Below are 17389 nucleotides of genomic sequence, written 5' to 3' on the forward strand. Positions count from 1 at the left end.
TTCCGACTGCCACTCATGATGTTGGTACATTTTGCATTTGTGTTTTTCAAATAGCATCTTTGGCATTTAATCATATTTTTTACATGTCACGGGGTGTTTGCTTTGTAAGTTTGTGCACGCATTCCTGAAGTAAATATGCGAATTCATATGTTGTCTTACTGATGCTTTTTGTTTGCGTTCTTTTTATTGTATTCATGATTGTCGGCTACAATTTTATAAATAGTTTGTTTTCATTCTTCTTTAAATACTGGGATACTGAAGAAAGGTCATGGACCCATCCATATTAGTGTGGAAAGACGATACTACTGGTAATGGTCTATGTTTTGGTTTAAATGCGTTAACAAATGTAGCAAATAAGTAAGGTTAGGTTCTGAACTATATTTAATGCAAGCCGGGCAACTTGACATTTCATGACACATTGACCCGTACTTTAATTAAGATTAAAAAATAATTACTGCAAAAAAGAATTACTGTTATTTGTGTATTGAGCTCATTCATGTAATTTTATATTCTGTGCAGTTTACGAACTTTGATAATCAGTTTTTTTTTTCAGGTTATCGGTAGGAAGTACACACTGCTCCTCATTTCACTAAAGGAAATATGTATTATCTCTGACATTCATGCAGTACCTTTAGACTGAAAAAAATGATTGTGCCTTGTAAGGAATGAGTGCCTTTCATTTGGCTGTACAGAAGTTTCTCATTATGTTGTACAAGTTTATGTATATAATCATACCACCATGGATTGTACTAACAAGCTCTTTAAATTAAAGAGTGAAGTACCTGACACAAAAACAGGGTGTAAGAAAAATGGATATATGTGCCAGTAATGGACTGAGAAGTGAACAAATTCTGGAATCCATTGGAAGTGGTGCTAAATTAAGTCAAGACGTGGTTGTGATCGCTACTGCGGATGGTGAATTAGTGAATGAAGTGATTGTTCAAACAGAAGGTGAAGTGATACAAGAATTTATTGTACCCAATAGTTCAATTTCCACTTCTGTAAAACCTCTTGTTGCCGCTCCCAGAATGCCCCAGCAATCTGCCCCTCGTAACACGACACAAGAAGAAGCTGCAGGTGTGCCGTCATCAGTGACAACACCCACTTTTACCATTCCACCTCATCTTATGGGCCGTAATGTTGACAATCCTACTGAGGATATGATAGGCAGTGGACGCAAGCTTCAGAAGCCACGCCTTGGAGTTCGTGTACCATATCGCAACTTGACAAGCCAGATTGTGACCCAGGATGAAATTGCACAGGAATTACTTGAACGATCACTGAAGAAGCATCCTGTACATGACACACCAGAAGGAGGAGACCTCTTCTTTGCAATGAAACTTACACAACGTTTGGCAAATCGTTTGTCGCCGTCTACAGCAGTTACTTCAGGAATTAGTGGAAGTGAAATTGATACCATTGCTGGTAAATCTGGACATTTTCAACAAAACACAGATGCTAATTGCATCCTTCCTCCTGGTTATACATTAGTACCTGAATCAACAGCCATTCCAGACCACGGAGAACTTCTTGCGATTTTAGAAGGGGATGCAGATCCGGATTGGATGCCAGATGCCAATCCTCCGACTCTGGACGAGGTTGTAAAACCATCATCGATAGCTGAGGCTAGCAGACCACCTACACTGGTCGAGGCCGGGTCTAGCATAGGTCATATTTCTGTGCATACAACTCCACCGAAGCTTGACCCATTAATTGAAAGAGAAATGGCTTTGAAACAACTTATGGAATTACCAATACGCAGTAAGAAGAAGAAAAACACAGATACACAAACAAAAGGAATAAAATCGCCACAGAAACCTAGAGAACGTGGAAAGAAAGAACCACAGTCACAGTCTTCTGCAAAGAAAGCTAATGCAAATTCAATTTCAGTACAAATTAATTCGCAAGATTCAGAAAATAACAACAAAGCAGCAATAAATGGAAATTCCAAAGTTGAGACTGACACAAAACAAAAGCAGACCCGGAAGAGGAAGCTAACTGACACAGGAGATGCAAAAAAACCAAATATGGCAAAGAAGAAAAAGACTGATGTTTCTGAGAGTAAATCTGTTGTGGTTGTTGGGAATAGTAAGACTGATACACCTGTTAAAAAAACAAAACCTACCAGAGCCACAGGAACTAAGAAACAAACAACTTCGAAAAATCAGAGTCCACTATTAAATAATGGAACAGCTGGCGTTACTACAAAACGAAAAAAAATTAGTCTCCCAAACAGTTCTGGTTCAAAGAGTACACCTTCATCAACAGATTTGGTAAACAAGTCTTTGCCGGGAGCTTCAAGTCAGAGTTCACAGGATTCAGTAAAAAATTCAGCTGTAACGGATGGTAATTCTGACGATGAATTCCCTCAACCTGTGCTTAACTCTAAGAAGTTCGCAACACCCCCGAGAACGTACAGTCCGAGGAAGAGAATAATTAAACCAGAAGATGGTGTTGCACCTGCACGTAAAGAGAATGTTGTTGCAGCAATACTCGTTAAAGAAATTGGGATTACTTTATCAGAATGCACCCAAAATTCATCACCAAAACCTGAAGCAGGGCCAAAGTCAAATACTTCATCTTCCAAACTTGATAATTCCTTACATTCTAAGAGTAATGAAAGTTTGTCAAAAGCAACTGGAAGTATAACTCCGAAAAGTATAACATTTACAACGCCAAAACAAACTTCATCATCAAAAAGTGTAGGAAATGTAAATGCAAAGAGTGTTGAGACATCATCATCAAAATCAACTGGAAGTGCATCTGTGAAAGAAACTGGACATGTGCGTACCCCCAGTTCAGTCAGCACACCGCAATCACCAAAGAAACATATGAATATATCTAATTCTGCACAGTCTAATAGTGACGCAAAGAAAAAAAGATTGAGAGAAGTTGAGCGTTTACTTATGGATGAAGGTGCAATAAATTTATTATATGAAGTGGAACAAGGAGAATCGAAGCGCCGTAGCGGACCTTCTGAAGGCGTTTCCAGTAGTCCCAAGCGTAAGGTACGATCTCCATTAAAGTCAGTTCGTCGTCAGAAGAAAGATCTTCTTTTGAAGACTCGACTTGTAAAGAATGCAGTCCTCAGGCTTAGTAGTTTAACTCCGTCTGCATCAACAGCTGTAGCTTTACGTGCAAGAAGGCAGATTGGTCCTCCTACACTCCAATTGGCTACCAGTCAAAATCAGTACAAATCTCTTCAACGAAAGAAGTCACTTGATTCTAGAGAATCTCTGCGTTCTCCGCCACCTTTGACTCCTGTTGATCCACCTTCACCTTCTCAGACCTTTTCATTTCCACCAAGACTGCATCTGCCAGCAGAGGCATCCAGAATCATTCGCAGACATTCCTCAAGCAGCACATTTTCCAGTCGTAGCACCAGTCCTAACCTGCAGCATCGTAACAGCATTGATTCCATACAGTCACCTGAGAATTCAGAAAATAAGCCTGATAATCACCATGGGAAAATTGGAAGCAGTGCATCGGTTGCAAGTAGTTCAAAAAGTTCCTCTGTCTTTAGTGATAAGAAACGTGCTGAAGTACGTAAAAAAGGTGTTCCAATATTTGTTAGAAAGGCGGAATCTACTCAGACGTATAAAGGAAAGAAGAAAAAGGATAATAAGCAAGTTCCTACTAATAATAACGTTGCCGTTTCTCGTCTTAGTGAAAGTGCTGAGAGGCTGCTGGAAATAAAATGCAAAGAACTTAAAATCCATCCCAAAACACACGCAGATATGAAGAAAACCGGAAATGTGGAAACTAAGAAACGGGTACCAGTAACTGCTGCACAAACAAACACACACAAGAAAATGAGCACTGCAGTTAAAATGAAGATTAAATCTCAGATGACAAAGAATTTCCAGAAAGGTTTTCAGAAAGCAAAACCTCTTAAACTAAAAAAATCAATTCCAGAAAGTAAAATTAAGAAAAAAGAGGGCAAGACGGGAGACAAGACCGATCCTTTGGATGTAGAAATGCCTGACTTGACATCTTGTTTGGCTGCTGTGGCTAGCGAATTTGCAGCAGAGGGTGAAAGTTTAAAAAAAGCAGCACAGCTGAGGAGAGGTTCACATGATTCCTCACCGTGTTCGAGCCAGGGTTCCAAAAGTCCATCTAATCAACAACCTCCTCTGCTGAAGAAGGAAACAAGAGATGTTCCTCCTCCACTTAGCCCTAACGCTTCAAGTAAGATTTTAATTAATTTTGCTTATCCAGTTCAATTTTAAGTGTCTTAAAATTGTTTCTTCTTGCTAAACTTCTCTATTTCTGTTATCAAAAGATTGTAGATTGTAGTGAGTACCAAACCATGAAGTGTGCAGTTGAAATTAGTACAGTGAAACCTCTCATTTACGGACATCGAAGGGACGTAACAATCTGTCCGCATCTGGGAGGTGTCCTTTATTGGGAGGGAGGCTCCCCAATCTAACAGTAAATTTATAATATGCATTATGTATCTTCACGCTTTAAATGAAATGTATTACTGTAGTTTAATTCTAAATACAGTCTACAGTACTACAGTAAATTCTTTGCAACTTTGAACTACAGTAGATAAAACTGAAAAACGAAAATACAGTACTGTGTCATGCAATTTTATTCTAGGTCTACAGTTATGCAGTACTGTAATTTACAGTTTTCAACTTAACCTTTACGTTCGGGTGCCATGTCTCTCGAAACAGAACAACTGATTGAAGTGAAGAGAATAATCCTACTAATCCTATCATGTGTCGAATACAATTTCACGATCGTGGAAACCTTGGTTAAATTTTATGACTCTGTTTATCCACACGCTTCCAGCTAACAAGGGGTAGCCAGCTGGGCTAGTGGTAGCCTACGAGACCCTTATTGTCTTCTTTCATGTTAAGGAATTTCTATACAGTTCTCAAAACTAAATTTTCCATTCTTGTAACACATTAGGTCTTGAAAACCAAGTTCTGTCCGCAGTCAGGAGGTAAAGCAAGCTTTAGGACTGTGAAACAGCTGTCCGTGTCCGTGTCTGAGAGTGTCCGTAAACGAGAATTAAATTTGTCATTATTTATTTCTGTATTATTTCAGTTGGGACATAAAAATCTGTTCGTATTTGAAGAGTGTCCGTATCTTGGGAGTGTCTGTAAGGAGAGGTTTCACTGTAGTCATGTCAGATGTCCTTAGACATAGCTGATAGAGGATTATTGAGATTAATGAAGGGAAGGAGTTGTAGAAATTTTTAAAAACATGTGTAATATAAGGGGAGATACATTAAAATCTCTAATTCCACTATCTCATGGAAAAACTTTGTTTTCTCAGCACACATGACACTATTGACAGCTTAGTCTCATCTTTTTGGTATTGTAGACAGTTTGTACTTCTGTTCCATAATTTGCCACCAGTGGAGTAGTCAGTTACCTATTCTCCCTTCTCGAATTTCTGAAACATTTCTAATTTGTTTTATCGTTAGAAGTGATCTAGAATGAGAGAGTGGTGATTAGGAACGAGAAGGCAGTAACAGCTGCAAAATCTTTGATATATAATTTATTTCCAAGAAATAGTCTGCCCAGGCATCCTGGGTTGCCAAAAACACAGAATAACACACATATAAGAATAATAACGATTACAGTAAAATAGATGAGTCAAATTGAAATGTGAACTAGGAGCTTAAATTTAAGAAATAATAAATTTGTACATAACTTATATTGTAACAATCACACACTAACGGATAGAAGGGCGGGGGGGGGGGGGAAATTATGATATTCCGTATAAATGATTTTTCAGAATTGCCACAGACTCTTTAATGCTAGAAGTAATTATTTTTGGAATGATGTCATGGATTCCAAATGTTTTGATAGCGTTTACAGTTGATCATGGGATGGTGCCCCTCGCTCCGATCATTAAACCATGTACTTCCCAGGTGCCTTCCATCTGATATTTTTCTCGAAAATACGGAATAGTAGGCTCATAAATTTGTTGTTTTTCTTTGTTGACCTCAGATGGTTGGGTCTGGCTCATCTCAAATCTAACAGTTGGGTCCAGTATAAAGCCTTTACTATTAGTCTTGTCTAGAGCCACAATGTCTGCTCTTCTAATTCCTCCGCCTTCAGACGCAACGCAGTGCACCTCTTCATGGACCTCGAAGGATCTTTTTCTAAGGGCTTGTGCTATTAGTTTTCGGATGTTATGATGGCGTGAATTTCTCAGGAGTTCCCCATGCTGACAGGATCCTAGGACGTGTATTAAGGTTTCAATCTCGTTGCAGTATCTGCATACATGTTATTAAAACTGCTTTCTTATTACGTTTTTCCAGTCATGACTAAACAAGTAAAACCAAAACTCACAAAGACTGAAAGAAACTATCTGGACAGAGAAATTATAATTTTCCACATATGCAGCTATCTGCTATTTTTTGGTGCTTGACTTAAGTTAAAAATAAATGATAATAACCGGAGTCTTGTCATGAACTTAATGCATCACAAGAGCATTGCAGGTTCAAAAAGAAGAGGGGAAGGGGAAACACACATAACCCGCAAATTGAATAATTCATGCATGAAAAAGTGGGAGTTTACTGCATATATAATTGTTCTCAAGTTGTTTCACTGTTTGAAATTTTAGTAAAAAATGTACTATGTTATATGAACCAAATGGAAAAATAATTACTTTGATTTTTAATATTCATATCAATCTTATGTATACAGATTGAAAGTTCTGGTCGGGATCCATTATTGCCCTGTTCATAAAATTCATTATTCATCTAGACACGTGGAGCCGAGTATGAGGTAGCATCATATAAGTACTAATTTCATTTTATGTAATACATCAGAAAAACTACAGATTTGACTTTTTAAGTTCTGTATCTTTGGGAAAGTTCATGTACTGGATCTTGTCCAGACTGTCGCTTGTCAACAGATGGAATGCACCTTAGTAAGGATAGTAACCGCTAAACAGCTATTAATATTAATTAATAATTAATACTGGAGGAGAAAAATTCGCTCTGGCACAGGGATCGAACCCGGATCCTTGGTTCTTCGTACCAAGCGCTCTCACCATTGAGTTATACCGAAGTCCAATTCACAGCACCGGATCGAACTCCTCTCCTTCAGTGTTGTCCCTTTGTGGCCTGACTCCAAGTTGGGATGTATGTTGACATTTTATTAAGTCAACTGCCATTATACAAGGAGCGCACTACATGCCCAACTTGGAGTCAGGCCACAAAGGAAAAAACACTGGAGGAGAGGAGTTCGATCCGGTGCTGTGGATTGGACTTCGGCGTAGCTCAATGCTGAGAGCGCTTGGTATGTAGAACCAAGGACACGGGTTCGATCCCCAGCGCCAGAGCGAATTTTTCTCCTCCAATATTGTCACCATAACAGATATATTCTGTAAGACCAAAAAATAATAATCTTTAGTAAATTCTTCTAGCAAGAGTGCATATTTCTGTACAGATTACTGTACATATTACTGTGGAGTCCCGGCTACCAAGTCACTTAACTTAGTGCGCTCCTTGTATAATAATAATAATAATAATAATTTATTTATTTAATCTGGCAGAGCTAAGGCCAGTAGGCCTTCTCTTCCGCCCAGCCAGACTCTAATTCTAATTGAATACATTTGCTTACATAGTTATTACATTAATATCTAGATCATAAAACAACATGAAAGTAAATACTGAAAACTGGATAACTAATGTTAGTGTTACAATAATAAATATTGGTAAGAAATAGTTATAATAATAATAATAATAATAATGAGATAATTTAGATATTTATCTGTGATATATATGGCAGTTGACTTAATAAAATGTCAACATACATGCCCAACTTGGAGTCAGGCCACAAAAGAAAAAACACTGGAGGAAAGGAGTTTGATCCAGTGCTGTGGATTGAACTTCAGCGTAGCTCAATGGTGAGAGCGCTTGGTACATAGAACCAAGGACCCGGGTTCGATCCCCGGCACTGGAGAGAATTTTTCTCCTCCAATATTAATTGTCACCATAACAGATATATTCTGTAGGACCAAAAAATAATAATCTTTAGCGAACAGCTATTGATTTGTATAGTTCTGCAATAGAAGGTAAAAGTCTCCAATGATGTAATAACAACACAAAGTTGCTCACTGTGAAAGTTTAATTTCAGCACGAGGAAGAAATGGCTGGTAAATTTTGTGTGTAGCCGTTTCACTTAGGGACAGATTTCTTTCACATGTTTAAACCTCTGACATGTCTATTTCAAAGGAAGCCTTACTAAGAACATTTATCACCCCAAAAATTTAATCACACTCCTCTAGGCTTGAACCCGCGAACTTAGGGCATTGTGGCAAGTGTGGTAACCACCAGAGATAACATAATATGTAAAATATGTAAGTGCATGCCATTTGTGTGATTCTATTGATTTTGTTTTGTCTGATGATTATAATAATGTGCTAACATTGCTTTCTGATTACAAGGTTATTCAACTTTGATTAAAACTTTGGAGACTGAAAGTCAAAAACAGAAGAAGAAAGAAGAGGAAGGCACAAAACAGCGGTCAAGTGTTCGACAGAATGCTGGGACATATCACTACAAAGAGATTTGTCTACGCCGCTATGATAATCTGGTTCAGATCATCCTTACTCCTGCATCTACCAAAATGAAGAACTCCCTTAACATTCAGGTACATTAGCTAATAATAATGAATAATTGATTAAATGGCGATCTTACTCGTGTTAATTATGTAAGCATGTGTGGCTTACAGCTGTTTCGGTGTTACTTGACACCATCCTCAGAGCCTACTAGATCTTGGCGCTATCTCAACTTCTCTGCCTGTTGTGTGGGTGCGTTCGTGTGATGAATAGTTGTGTCAAATAGTGTGTGTGTTGTGAAATTGATCTGTGTGTTGAGAATTTGATTAGGGTGTGTTTTAGTGTGTCTGTATATTTCATATTGTTCTAGTGTTCTACATATGCCGAACACATAACTAATGCTAACCACACATACAATAACATAAATACAGACATGGAAATCCTACACATACAACCCAAAAACCAAAAACTCAACATACTAGAACAATATGAAATATACAGACACACTAAAGCACACCCTAATCAAATTCTCAACACACAGATCAATTTCAGAACACACACACACTATTTGACACAACTCATCACACGAACACACCCACACAATAGGCAGCAAAGTTGAGATAGCACCAAGATCTAGTAGGCTCTGAGGATGGTGTCAAGTAACACCGAAACAGCTGTAAGTCACACATGCTATGTAAGATCGCCATTTAATCAATTATTTATATTCAAGTGTTAAAAGTAATGTATGAAAGATTCTACATGGATAATAATAATTGTTGCATATAAATAGGAAAGCATGGAGCTGTTTCATTTAACTTGGTAGAACTAAATTAGAAATCACCTACTATAGCAATATCATTCTTTACCATTTCAATTTATATGTTATATACAAATTATTTTCTTTCTGTATGGATATAAACTTATTTAATATATGAAATTTCCTTTATTTCATTTATACATGGCATGTACCTGGCTAATATTTTTATTAATTCTTAATTTGCCTTGTAGTCTCATCTGTAGCTGAGTGGTAAGCCACTTCGTTTTTCACTGTGGCAATTCGGGTTTGATACCTCGCTAGGTTAAGGTTAAAGTTGTGTTGAACAAATTGGGTGCGGAGGAGTTTATCTCGGGGTTCTCCTGTTTTCCCTCACCATTATCATCGTAATTTCATCAACACTCAACAATTCCCCTTTCTGCAAGAAGCTAGGCCTCCAGAACAAATAAAAAATGGCTAGAAAGATGAACAAGTTCTACATAATGTGTTCAATAAAGATAATAGTAATTTTTCCCATATTAAGCTAACCTTTTCACAATATAAAATTCAGTGTGCTTCAGAGAAAATCTAATTTTGACAACAGATTACCTCCCCCCCCCTTGTGTGCGTGCATGCATGTGTGTGTGTGTTTTTTTTTTTCTTTTCTTTTCTTTTCTTCTTTCTTTGAATCCTTTGTCTTGTTTCACATTTTAATGAGAATTATTAAATTTATTTAACCTTGTATATTCAGGTTCTTCGTGAATTACGGGAAGCCCTTAATCAGCTGAAACGAGACGAAGGCTGTAGAGTTGTGTTACTCACATCAGCTGGGAGTTCCTTTTGTCAGGGAATTGATTTTCATGGTCTTCTACATACCAATGCAGATAAAAGAAAGACTGCTGCACAAGAATTGGCCCAGGCTCTCAAGTAAGTAATGTATTTTTGGTGTTACAATAATATATTTCGATGTGTGATGCTAGAATGTAATTAATACCGTAAAACTTTATTTATTTTTTTATGGGGATCAGAAGGGAAAAACGTACATAACTGAAATAACATTTGGAGACTATATGGAGAGAATGAGTCCATCTAAATGAAGTAGAAAACAGTGGCTGATTAGTTGTAGGCATAGCTTGGACTTCTTCCATTGTTAGTAAATGAAAATTTAGCAACATTTTGTGGGCTCTACCTTCGTCTGCCTCATTTCAAGATACATATTTCGCATCCATGCAGAAGTGTGGCATTCAAATCATTCTAACCTATCTGATGATATATATATTCCCCCCCCCCCTTTTCTTAACTGTAAATGAGCACTAATGCTACTTAGGTGTAAATTTTTCTGACATTTTGTATATTCGATTCCCGAACTGTTTCAAATGTATATCATTTTACCTTTTAGGTGTATTTCCAAATTATGTAATACGCTTTGTCAAACCTTTTCATAAGGGAAGCTAAATTTATTATTATTATTATTATTATTATTATTATTATTATTATTATTATTATTATTACTGCTCATGCATATATAATTTTAACCATTGATGCTGGCCGTGAAAGCCTACATTCAAAGATTAATATTAACCTAGTTTGTTAGTTGTAGAGGGTTTTAAAGTTCTGTTTAGGATGTGACTTGGAAATATATAGAGTGTTTTGTTGCCACATCTTTCTCTGTGTCATAAAGTAGTGTGGATCATAAGTAATTTTAGACGTTTAATTTGTCTAATTTTGTTTATAACTGTTTTGGTTTTTATAGGATCTTGGCTTCTAATTGCTATGGTTTTGGTCTTATCCATAGATGTTGTTAAACCATATTTAATAAAATTTTTTTGTTGTAATTTTTTCCATGGTAGGTTCATGATAATGATGATGACGATGATAACACGAGGCCATATAAGACTGAAGTGATTGTGATATTGCTTATCAAAATTAGCGGAACATTTTCAGAACATCTGCCAGATAGCCCTTTTTTCTCATCTTGCATTTTCTGGACATTTGTAACTATGATAAAAGAGTTATGAAGTAATCAGTAGGCGAAAACTGTCTCATTCTATGTGCACCTGGCCTTAGAGATGTCAACGCAAGATTCTGGGCCATAGCATTGGATTGAGGCTTAATGCTTGACCAGTAGCTCGACTTGTTCAATTAACTTACACTACAATGTGTCCTGGGATCCAGATGAGTTGTACTTTTTTTCTTCTGTATAAGATTTTCAGAGTAGTTTTGCAGGTGAAGACTTGCACAATCTCATTTGCATTAAGCCATTGCTATGGTTCCTCTTTGCTATTTATATGTTTCGATGTCAGCGAGAAATGGTTGACAAATTTTGTCAGAGATGGATTATTTTATGTGTCATAAATCTACGACACAGTACCCCAAAATTTACTTTCCTTTTGAAGGAAATCATGCTAAGGATTTTATCACACTTGGCCAGGTTTGAACTCATGAGCCTCTGATTTAGTGGCAAGCATATTGTAACTTTTTTTTACAAATTAATAATGTAGTTTTATTGTTTCGACAATAGTCACTTCCAATAATTTAGTTTAAACTCTTCCGTCAACAATGGGATTTCCACTCCATACAGTAACACAGTATTCGTTATTGCACCCCACAGACGACAATGACAATTTACTTGGATTATTGAGAACAACACTGAACTGTTAATCTTAACTAATGTTCACAGAGCACTATTTACAAATCAGAACTGACAGTTCTCAGTTCACAGTTTCGTTTGCCTTGGCTAATTCTTCTAGCTCAGTCACCCGAGTTCACAGTATCTCGAACTCCAGACCTTCAGAGACAGTCCACTGAACTTCGAACTCAGGTCCCCCAACTGCGGTCCACTGCACTCGAACTCAGGACTTCGGACGCTCACACAGCTGCGAACACACTCAAGTCGAACTCCGGTCTCAAAGCTGGCTTCACTGCTACACAAGACTGGCTGGCTTGCTGTCCACTGACTATAACAACAACTGCAACTAACTAACTCAAGTTCACTTGTGTCTCTTCTTTTATAACCAAACCATAGTTTCGAGAAGCTACGATCTCGTGAACAATCTTCGGATGTCGAGAAGATGACGTCTTTCGATTTCTCTAGATTTCTTCCCTCAGTCGCAGGCGCATTACTTATCCCTTCTCTGCCGTGGAACAGCGTGTCGCCTCCTCTCCTCTCCACGCCGTGCGCCGCCCCGCAGTGCTCTGTGAAGCCCGTATCGACTCTCGCGCGACCTGCTCTCTTTCGGGACGCGTGATCGAGTATCGATGTGGCTGTCATAATATTATTCACTAGATCACCGAGGTTGACCACTTCTAACATAATTAATTTCGAACTCTGCATTGTTTCCCAAAATTAACTGTCTGTTTTCATTATTTTCAGAGAGTTCCTGAAGAGTCTTGCCTTGTTCAGCAAACCACTTGTAGCTGGTGTCCATGGGGCAGCAGTGGGACTTGGTGTTACAATGCTTCCATTCTTTGACATGGTATTCGCGAGTGATAAAGCTACATTTTACACTCCTTATGCCAAATTAGGCCAAGTACCTGAGGGAGCAGCAATATTGACCCTGCCTCACATGCTTGGAAATGCTGTGGTAAGCTGGATAAAAAATAAGAAGCTAGTATAAGGGTACAGTACATCAGTTATTCATAGATTTCAAAAAGGCGTATGACTCGGTTAAGAGAGAAGTTTTGTATAATAATCTTCGTGAATTTGGTATTCCCAAGAAACTAGTTCGATTAATTAGAATGTGTCTTAGTGAAACTTACAGCAGAGTCCCTATAGGCCAGTTTCTATCTGATGCTTTTCCAATTCACTGCGGGCTAAAGCAGGGAGATGCACTATCACCTTTACTTTTTAACTTCGCTTTAGAGTATGCCATTAGGAAAGTTCAGGATAACAGGCAGGGTTTGGAATTGAATGGGTTACATCACCTTCTTGTCTATGCAGATGACGTGAACATGTTAGGAGAAAATCCACAAATGATTAGGGAAAATGCGGAAATTCTACTTGAAGCAAGTAAAGAGATAGGGTTGGAAGTAAATCCAGAAAAGACTAAGTATATGATTATGTCTCGTGATCAGAATATTGTACGAAATGGAACTATAAAAGTTGGAGATTTGTACTTCGAAGAGGTGGAAAAATTCAAATATCTTGGAGCAACAGTAACAAATATAAATGACACTCGGGGGGGGGGGGGGGGGAATTAAACGGAGAATAAATATGGGAAATGCCTGTTATTATTTGGTTGAGAAGCTTTTGTCATCTAGTCTGCTGTCAAAAAATCTGAAAGTTAGAATTTATAAAACAGTTATATTACCGGTTGTTCTGTATCGCTGTGAAACTTGGACTCTTACTTTGAGAGAGGAACAGAGATTGAGGGTTTTTGAGAATAAGGTTCTTAGGAAAATATTTGGGGCTAAGAGGGATGAAGTTACAGGAGGATGGAGAAAGTTACACAACGCAGAGCTGCACGCATTGTATCCTTCACCTGACATAATTAGGAACATTAAATCCAGGCGTTTGAGGTGGGCAGGGCATATAGCACGTATGGGCGAATCCAGAAATGCATATAGAGTGTTAGTTGGGTGGCCAGAGGGGAAAAGACCTTTGGGGAGGCCAAGACGTAGATGGGAAGATAATATTAAAATGGATTTGAGGGAGGTGGGATATGGTGGTAGGGACTGGATTAATCTTGCTCAGGATAGGGACCAATGGTGGGCTTATGTGAGGGCGGCAATGAACCTCTGGGTTCCTTAAAAGCCAGTAAGTAAGTAAGTATTGAATTTGGTATTCCCAAGAAACTAGTTCGATTAATTAGAATGTGTCTTAGTGAAACTTACAGCAGAGTCCGTATAGGCCAGTTTCTATCTGATGCTTTTCCAATTCACTGCGGGCTAAAGCAGGGAGATGCACTATCACCTTTACTTTTTAACTTCGCTCTAGAATAGGAAAGTACAGGATAACAATGGCGGGCTTATGTGAGGACGGCAATGAACCTCCGGGTTCCTTAAAAGCCAGTAAGTAAGTAAGTATGTAAGAATATACTGTAGAGGGGCGAACTTCAGCTGATTATGTTCAGGCCACATTCATTCTCTGTTTAAAATTATAGATAGTGTTGCCACGCAAACAATCGGTAAAAGATACCTAGAGGTATATGAAGAAGTAGTATGTAGTATTTGTGGACGTAGAAAAGGCTTTTGATAGAGTGGATTCGAATAAACTTGTGAGGATCTTAAAGAAAATAGGTGGTGTGGAATGGGAAGTAGGAGGCTATTCTGTAACTTACATGAAACAAGTCAGTCAGGATGGGAAAATATATGTCAGAAGAAAGTGAAATAGGGAGAGGAGTATGACATGAATGCCCTTTATCACCTACCCTGATCAACATATACTTGGAGAAATTAGTTTAGAACTGTTTTGGGAAGGGTGATAGTAGGAGGAAGAAGAATAAAGTGCATAAGATTTCCTGATGATATGGTGGTGTTAGCAGAAGAGGAGACTAAGCTAAGGGACTTGCTACTGGAACTAAATGTGACCTGTGAGCAGTATGGGATGAAGATAAATACAAACAAGATGAAGACAATGATTATCGGAAGAAAACTAAAGAAGGTAAACATGCGAATTTGAAATGAGGCAGTGAAAAACAAGTGGACAGCTTCAAATACTTGGGTGTGCTATAAGTAGTGACATGAGCTGCTACCAGGAAGTCGAAAGGAGGATAACAATGGCAAAAAAGGAGCATCTTTTGCGGGCCTTCGGAGAAGGAAATAAGGAAGGGACTAGTGAATAGCTTTGTGTGGAGTGTGGCATTGTATGAGGCAGAAACATGGACATTATGACGAAGTGAAAAGAAACGACGAGACACCTATGAAATGTGGATATGGAGAAGAATGGAGTGTATGAAATGGACAGACAAAATAAGAAATGAAACTGTGGTAGAAAGAGTGGGTGAAGAAAGAATAATGCTGAAACTGATTAGGAAGATAAAAAGAAATTGTCACTATGAATGAAGGAATAATGTTGCCAGGAGTGTTGATATAAGAAATCTCATTTTTGCTGCTTGCAACCTACTTTTATCTTTAGTTGTCATAAGCCATGTTTTGGTGCCATGAAGTACACTTGGTACTGCCATCTATATATAATGTATAATTTGAACTGGTAATGGAAATTACGGGAAAACGGCTGAACGGATCTTCATTTCTATAATTTACTGAGTAACGGCTATGTAATACGAGGCGTGTTTTTAAAGTAAGTTCCGTTTTCAATTATAGCCATCGCATCGCTTCATCAACTTTGTGAGGTGTATTGTGATGATGTCATTAGTGATGGACTGGTCAGGAGATAGGTTAGGAAGTTCAACAAGGGTCGCGTCTCTGTGCATGACGAGCAGCGTACCGGTTGGCCATCTTTGATCAATGACGATTTGGTGCGTGCTGTCGAAAAAATTCATGAGAACAGGAACAACTTGACCATTCCCCCTACAGCCCGGATTTGGCTCCGAGTGACTTTCATCTCTTCCTGCACCTCAAGAAGTTCCTTGGTGGTCAACGTTTTGATGGCGACGACACCCAAAATCTCATCTTGAAATTTGGCTGGGAACAAATTGATCATCTTCCCTACAGCCCGGATTTGGATCCGAGTGACTTTCATCTCTTCCTGCACCTCAAGAAGTTCCTCGGTGGTCAACATTTTGATGGCGATGATGAAGTGAAAACAGCAGTGCGGGAGTTGTTCACATCGCAGGTGGGCGAATTCTACAATGAGGGGATAGACTTGTGCCACGACTCGATAAATGCCTCAATAATGGTGGAGATTAAGTTGAGAAATAATTGAAGTGTGGGGAATACAATGCAACAAAAATGGTTTATAAATATCTTTCCATTTACTTACTAACTTACACCCTTTTGGAACTTACTTTAAGAACTCGCCTCGTATATACGTGTATGTTACTGACTTAGAAATATTTATCACTTGAGTCTTTTTTCGAGATGCTCATTGTAGTATAGGTGAATTTCAACAAAGAACTAAAAATTGTTATTATGTTTATATCTTTATTTCATTATTGTTAGAACTTGAAAGTTTTTTTTTGTGGCGGGGGGAGGGGTTTACAGTAGAACATCGATTATCCGACACAATTGGGGTGTTCGGATAACCGATCATTTACGAAAACAGATTGTACCGGTGTCATAGGAGCAGTATGAAACAAGGAAATATTGATATTAAACACAAAACTTTACATATATATTTTGTATCACATGGTTGGCAGGGAGGGGGAAACCATCGAACCGGCCGGCCTAGCGTTACAGCACTACTGGAACTTCTACACAGCATGCATAAATTTGAATTTGCCAACTTGAACGTTTTCGGATAATCAATGCCCTACTGTATTTTATTATAAATAAATGTTTTTGAGATGTTCATAGTTATATAGTAGGTATTCGAATATTTAAATTTCAGGAATTAACTAAAATGATTTCCAGTTTTTGTTATAGTACTGTGACTTTCTTGCCTTGTAAATGTGTTTCCATCATGTCAAAACTCTATAACGTCGAGGAGTCTGTCTTGAAATGTAAGAAAAACAAGTTTAAATTTTCTGCATGTGTTGTCTAATAGTGTCACCATTAACATATCTAAAGTTTATTAATTTTGGTATACGTTTTCATCAAAATGAAACAGAACTTTGAATCACCCTGTATTTTTAAAAATAGGATGATTAATTTGTAGTTTTACATTTTCTGCAAAACGGTATTTGTCGAATACAGAGGGGAGACCCATTAATCCTTCCCATTGAAGGCTTTAAGGAACCAACCTGGACAAATACCCAATGTCCCATCCCTACCTTCCCATGGTGCAGCTATTAGTAAGCATAATTTTACAAGCTGAACTAAAGGGAGGGGCTACTCATCAATTAGCACTGGTCAGCTTGATGAGTTATTGGCAGAATTTGGTATAATTTTTCTCTATTCAATACCTAATTCTCTCTTTACCCTTTCCTATCCAGTCCTCTGACTGAATTCTTACTTTCTTCGACCCCGACAGTATTAGAGCATTCGAGGCCTAGGGGTTCATTTCACTTTCCTTCCTACCCTTCCTATTTTTCTGGTCCTAGTGCT

At 38.1% G+C, this 17389-nt stretch overlaps 1 protein-coding gene across 2 annotated transcripts in view; it reads left to right on the forward strand.

Annotated features, from left to right (window-relative positions):
- Nucleotides 1-17389, forward strand: part of HIPP1 (HP1 and insulator partner protein 1) — a 51499-nt gene that overhangs the window by 216 nt on the left and 33894 nt on the right. The window contains exons 1-5 of one of the 2 annotated variants that reach the window (XM_069845123.1): nucleotides 78-308; nucleotides 554-4188; nucleotides 8416-8621; nucleotides 10035-10210; nucleotides 12657-12867. In XM_069845123.1, coding sequence (XP_069701224.1) covers nucleotides 810-4188; nucleotides 8416-8621; nucleotides 10035-10210; nucleotides 12657-12867 — 3972 coding nt within the window. In that variant the 5' untranslated portion in view covers nucleotides 78-308; nucleotides 554-809. Of the gene's footprint in view, nucleotides 1-77; nucleotides 309-553; nucleotides 4189-8415; nucleotides 8622-10034; nucleotides 10211-12656; nucleotides 12868-17389 lie in introns of those variants that run through there. The other variant, XM_069845122.1, reaches the window with a different exon arrangement.

Source organism: Periplaneta americana, chromosome 14 (genome assembly GCF_040183065.1).
Source record: "Periplaneta americana isolate PAMFEO1 chromosome 14, P.americana_PAMFEO1_priV1, whole genome shotgun sequence".
NCBI classification, from domain to species: domain Eukaryota; kingdom Metazoa; phylum Arthropoda; class Insecta; order Blattodea; family Blattidae; genus Periplaneta; species Periplaneta americana.